This window comes from Nicotiana attenuata, unplaced genomic scaffold (assembly GCF_001879085.1).
Source record: "Nicotiana attenuata strain UT unplaced genomic scaffold, NIATTr2, whole genome shotgun sequence".
Lineage (NCBI taxonomy): Eukaryota > Viridiplantae > Streptophyta > Magnoliopsida > Solanales > Solanaceae > Nicotiana > Nicotiana attenuata.
The window spans coordinates 326,343-332,367 of record NW_017670753.1 but is presented as its reverse complement, the minus strand read 5'-3'; the positions used below and the strand labels follow the sequence as shown (position 1 = coordinate 332,367).

The 6,025-nt window shown below is 35.2% G+C and overlaps 1 protein-coding gene across 1 annotated transcript; it reads right to left on the bottom strand.

Moving 5' to 3' along the window:
* Positions 1-5,442, bottom strand: LOC109243008 (30S ribosomal protein S1 homolog A). The gene is made up of 8 exons (XM_019409900.1): positions 4,487-5,442; positions 3,497-3,571; positions 3,344-3,415; positions 2,764-2,844; positions 2,446-2,543; positions 1,207-1,332; positions 519-567; positions 1-366 (listed from the first exon to the last, which is right to left on the bottom strand). The coding sequence occupies exons 1-8, from the start codon at positions 5,375-5,377 to the stop codon at positions 196-198; spliced, it is 1,563 nt and encodes a 520-aa protein (XP_019265445.1). The 5' UTR covers positions 5,378-5,442; the 3' UTR covers positions 1-195.
* Between the last annotated feature and the right edge of the window lie 583 nt (positions 5,443-6,025).

Sequence of the window (6,025 nt, the reverse complement as noted above, 5' to 3'; positions counted from 1 at the left end):
TATTCCAAAAGAGATGTGAAACTTCAAAAGGTGTTCTTAAAAGAAAGTTCAATAACAGTGGAACTTATTACTCAGTTCAGTAAAGAATATAACTAGCTTTTGAACTATGGTACAATTATCATGGATGCTATCTAAAGACCTAAAGACATACCCAAGGATATACAGTTCATTACAGTTTGTGTTGGTTTATGCCATTTATATGCTATCCCTCTCAAACTTGAACCATTTCCAATTAGCATATAGACTTTCTTCATCTTCGAAAGGTAGCCTATCAGTCGGAAGGGGTTCTGGTTTCCTTGTTGCTGAAACAGTTCGTAGGTTCTGTCTGTACTTCTTCGCCATCTCTTTTGCTTCAGAGAATACTTTCTGCAGCAAAGAAAGTACGTGTGTTATACAATTGTATTTATGATGTCACGTGGAGTCTAAACTGCTGCAGTAAAATGCGGTGTTACACCATATAAGGGATGAATGACAGACTAAAACTAGCTCTGAATCTGAAATACTTAAGAGAGACACACCTCCTTGTCCTTTAAAAATAATCCTGGCTCGCTTTCAAGTTCAGCAATACTGCATTTGACAAAAACGAGAGGATATCAGATTGGCGAACTATTTTCCTGTTCCAGGAGATCAACATGACAATTATTTGATCTCATTTAAATTCAGAAATTTAATTGTGGAAAGCAAGGAGCAAATTGAGCATATGCAGGAATGAAGTGAATATCTTAGTAAATCCATTGATAGGAGCCTTTATATCTCACCACTTAAAAAATATCTTAGCCTGATTTCTTGTTAGCAACATGCTAAGTAGGACAGGGCTCCAACTAGGAGATGTACACGAGAAAAAGGAATTGAAAAATCAAGCTAAGATAACATGCCGTAAAGCCTTAAAAAATGTAACATGCTGTAACAACCATATTTGTTGAAGCATATATTGTGATATTCAGTCGAATATTCTATATTTAGTAGTAGAATATTCACTTACCACATTAAGAGTAGTAAATAACTATTTACCATATTATATGCGGCATAAGATTCCTATATAAGGAGTTCTTATTATTAAGTGTCATTAACTCCATACAAGACACAATTCCCATCTATTCTGTACTTCACAAACACCATCTTAACAAATGGAAAAAGGAATATGTAGGTGCATTTATGCCTACCATTGACAAGAGCATAATCAAACAAATTATCTCTACAACATACCTGAGAGATATTTTGTCAGGAAACATTGACTTCACGACCATAACTTTCACCTTCTCATCAACAGCTAACAAGTTATTGATAGAAGTAATCTCGCCTCGGGTAACATTTGAGATGTGTAGTAAGCCACTGAGAATTAAAAAGAAAAACCGTATAAAATTCTGAAATAAAAAATTCTTTTTCTGGAGGAACGAAGAACATGGCATGCTTTAGTCCAACAATGTACAAAATTTTATCTCCTCTCTCAAACTCCCTAAACATATCTCGTGAATTAATACACCTGAATGACACCATAATGAATTCGGGCAACAATCATAAATGATATTTAATTGAATTGTACAGCTAGACTCCCTGTCAACTTTCCTGCTTCTTAAACATAATATGCACATGCAACTAAAGTTCCATTGTAAAGGCACTACAGAAATAGAGACAGGAAATCCAATAAAAGTACATATCTGCAATAAAAGAAATGGTAATCCACGAATTTTTTTATCAGAGACGACACAGATAATATCACCAGAAAGCCTAGCAAACCTCGAAGATATTCTCCTACAAGGTTTTTTCCAAGTTCACCATTAAGAACCAATTCCATACCTCCATCAATTGAAAGTATGACGTGCATATAAGACTCAAATTACCAAACAAGATAGAATGAGTACTCTCCCTTAATCGAAACAAAGGAAAGGGTCAAATTTACCCCTATACTGTCCGGAACTGAGCAATTTTGTCCTCGGTTAAACTTTTGGTCTAGGTTTTTTTCTTCTTTTATGTAGGTTACACTTTTGGTCTAGTATTACCCCGCCGTTTGGAAAAAGTTATCAGTTTTTCCCTTGATCGCGCAAAAGTACAACTTGAAGGTAATTTTAAACCACATTCAAAAATTGAGGGGTAAATTTGGACATTTTCCTCAAAAAATTTGGACTCGTTCACACTGGAGTTACCATTAATGGCAAAGTTAAATACGAGACAGTTTGCTAATTGCAAGGTATGCATGCACAGTATTTGGACCTTTTCCCTTGAAACAATTCAATATCTAGATGATACTGAACAACAATTCAATTGCATCTACCTATTTGTGCAAAAAAACAAGAAAAGAAATGTTGATTGCAATTTGCACCAATGCTCCAACAGCAAAATTCAGAGCTATCCTAGATCAGAATTGTTAAGTTTCTTAATTTTACATGCCACTATTAGTCGCAGCTAAGTCCGACTTCTTTCTTTGGAAAGTATAGTGTAAATTACCTTCGGTTTGTTTCACCAATCCTTATCTGTGCGCCAAAGGGAAAAAGCTTTTTCACTGTTCCTTCCACAAGGACCCCCTCTTGCAGATTTAACATTTGCTGTAGAATCCAAGATTCGAGAAATAAAATAAGAAAACAAAATAATCAAGAGTGGTTCTCCAAGAATAAATAATTGGAGGAGGAAAATCGTGATAGAATTTGAAAAATCAAACAGAACCAAGGAACCCCCATGTAAAAAGGCGATAAATCTCATAAATAACACAAACAATGAAATCATTATGCACAAGAAACAAAGGTATCAAAGGTGAAAAGAACTAACCCAAGCTTCCTTCTCACTAAGTATTAAGTCATTAGTTTCTTCGTTTATTCTGGTAATAAGCACATTAATTCGACGCCCCACCTGAAACAACAAGAAATAGATATAATAAGCAGACATAAATGTAAAGCAATCCAAGTCAAATGGAGCAGAAGATGCAGAATGAGGAGATTTCACGAAATGTTTACATAGTGCAAAAAACATTCTGGCCACCAAAAATTTGCACTCTCCTTTTATTTTACTTTTTATAACAATTTTATATTTTTGGGAAAGATGCCAAAGAAGCAGCACTGTGCCACTAACCATTTGGTATGCATACTGAACTTAGAAGAATGTGGCCAACAACAGATAAAATCTCAGTGCTTCCTACATATCGACATTCTACTGTTACAACATAATAAACGTGATTTGCTATTAAGAAAGCCAGTGCCTCCCAGCACTCTAATAAAGTAGTTATATTGAGAGAGGGGATATAATGTTGAATGTTTTAAATGCAGCAGAATATATGTATGATGAAGTCCAAAGATACAGAGGTCAATCAAATGTATATACGATCGGTGAACACTAAAAGGTTCCAACTTACATTCTCCTTCAGCTCGGTATAACTATTAACTCTGTTCATTAAATCAGCCTTTGGAAGAAAAGCCCGTAAGCCCTGCAAAACCACATTCAAGCTGTTTAACACAGAGAAGTAGACCTGCACTGAACTCATGGAGGCAACGAGTGGCTAGATTACCTCTATTCTGGTAAGAAGACCGCCAGTGTTCCACTCCGTTATCTTCACCTCGATAGGTTCATTTAGTTGTTTAATCTGTGGCATAAAAATAGTAAAAATGCTAAGTTCTTGGGCTAAAAACTCTAGGATAAAACAAACCAAGAATAGAAACACTTAAAAAAAAACATATCGTAGAACTAAGTAGTAGCATCAAATTTGATCCAGTATATCATGATACAGAACTTCCTCACTCATTCTTAGCAATAGTAGGTCTTTTTATGTTTTCCCTCAGAGCTCACTCATCCTTCAATTTCCATATTCTCTCATCGCCCCTCCTAATGTCTGGTCTTCCACCAGCCCTTTGTTTGTACCAAATATAACTGGAACCATTTCTCCTAGAGCTATATTATCTATCAGTATAACTTGAACATGCAAACAGGTCAATGACAGAGCTACTCAAGATGTTCAAACGACATACCCAAAAATATTCTCCAAATTCACAATCTAAAATGGAAAAGCGTCGCCGATTGGTGAATAGGAACAATATGCTGATTCCAGATCCCAAATTTAGAAGAATATATGACAAAGACATTTATCTGCTTAAGAGGAATAATATTTAAATAGCATATGTTTAGAGCCAAAATTAAGTGTTTGCCAGCAGCAATTAGCACATTATAGAGCCTTAGGCTCTATTTACTATAGGAATGCAATGGAGCTGAATAGAGTGCAATAGATTCATTTAATCGACCTCAACCAATTTGAATTGTTTTTCCTTAACAAAATACAACCAATCAATACAGTTGAAAATACAATCGTGCTCAGAATGGAAAAGGTGATCCAATTTTGAGCTTTAAGTACAGATTCTGACAAGTTTCTAATAGCTCCATTAATAAGGTAAAACATCAAGCTAAGAGGTTTAGACGACTGATTGAACTAGTTAAAACATCAGGTTCCGTACAGATGAAAATTCAAACTTTGCATATTATGAAATAAAGGAAGTGAGAAAAGAACCTGCCTCACTCGATGCCAAGCAATGCGTCTAAAGAGCCTTCTCGTTGACAATAACGGCCTACCACTGAGAGTTCTTCCAAGAACCTCAGCAAAAAGAACAGTCCCAGGCTCCACAACAGGCTTCCCTGACATCGATTCCCCACTCTCTACTGCCTCATCATAACTCACAATTCCCATTTTCCCTCTTACCAAGAATTCCTCAGCATCCTTCTCCAAATCACACAACAAATATCCCATCTCTTTGTCATACAAAGGCAAAACATCCTTAGTTAACATGGTACCCAAAAGGTCAGCACCAACATTCACATCAAGTTTATTCTCATTGCCTGAAACCACAACACCTACTACCAAATCACCCGGTTTCGGTTCGTAATACTCCACACTAATCTTCTTACTTTCTTCTTCAACTGAATGAACTTTTTGCTCCTCATGTTCTGTATCTTCTGTATCACTACTTTCTTGTTCAAATGACTCCTCCCTAGGCTTAAATAACTTGTAAAATGGCTCCAAGACTTCATCTTTACTAACTTTTTTAGGCTCCTCTTCTATCTCTGTACCAACCCCATTATTTACTTGCTTTAAATATGGCTTATTAAGTAATTCTAGCTCTTCAGACTCTTCACTTTCAGGCACTTTAGCCAACTGGGTAGTACTAAATTCTTCCAAGATTTCATTTTTAGAGCAAAACGAGACATGGGTATGTAAACTTATTTGAGAATTCCAATTAGAAAAGAAATTCTTGGAAAATTTTGGGGTTCTAGCAAGTGGGTATTTTGGGGGACTGGAAAAGGCTGAGAATTGGGTGGCAGTGTTGTAAATAACAGAAGTGTTGAGGGGCAGAATTGGATTGAGAATAGAGAAAGACTTACATGGAAGAAGAAGAAGTGGCATGGCTGCTCATCAGCTCTGAAGCTCAAGTACTAAGATTACTTGAATTGCCGCTTGTTCCGTTATCTGTTTACAGTTTGCCTTTGATATTTTTACCCGAGAGAAATGTTGAATGGACCCAAGAAGTGTTTGGGCCCAAGGGCCATAAGATTGGCGAAGTGCAAAAATAGCCGATTTTAAGACTACTGTTTAAAACCTAGTCAGTATTTAAAAAGTTTAGTTACTTTATACTAATAAGTAGTTTAATATTTGAACAAAAATTTTGCATCTTTTTTTATAAAAAATGCTCTTATAATAGAATTTCAGATTAATGTATATAAAATTTAGAGTAAAATTAATGTAGCCCAAATTTTGTTTTTCTTTTTTCGGTTTAACAATCTCTTGTCTGAAGTACACTAACCCAATTAATTTAGAATCAGAGTCATTTAAGTAAAGGGGTTTTTATAACTTTACCCATAAAAGCCAAACTATTTACACTTACCTACCCATTAACTTTTCTACCAATTAAACTAATTACTCTTCCTACCCATTATAACCTTTGTGTGTAATTACCTCTTTTTCTCGTTTATTCTCTATATTTTACTTTTTTTTCTCCTTTTCTTTTTATTTATTTTTTTCCAATTATATTAGTTTTTTACAATATTCTGATTT

Bases quoted from the DNA above. Each gene is read 5' to 3' on its own strand.
- LOC109243008 (XM_019409900.1), bottom strand. From the start codon at position 5,377: ATGCCACTTCTTCTTCTTCCATGTAAGTCTTTCTCTATTCTCAATCCA. The intron at 1,333-2,445 runs GTAATTTACACT...TTTAATTCTCAG, and splicing joins ATTGGTGAAACAAACCGAAG to TGGCTTACTACACATCTCAA. The intron at 367-518 runs GTGTGTCTCTCT...TCTTTGCTGCAG, and splicing joins TATTTTTAAAGGACAAGGAG to AAAGTATTCTCTGAAGCAAA.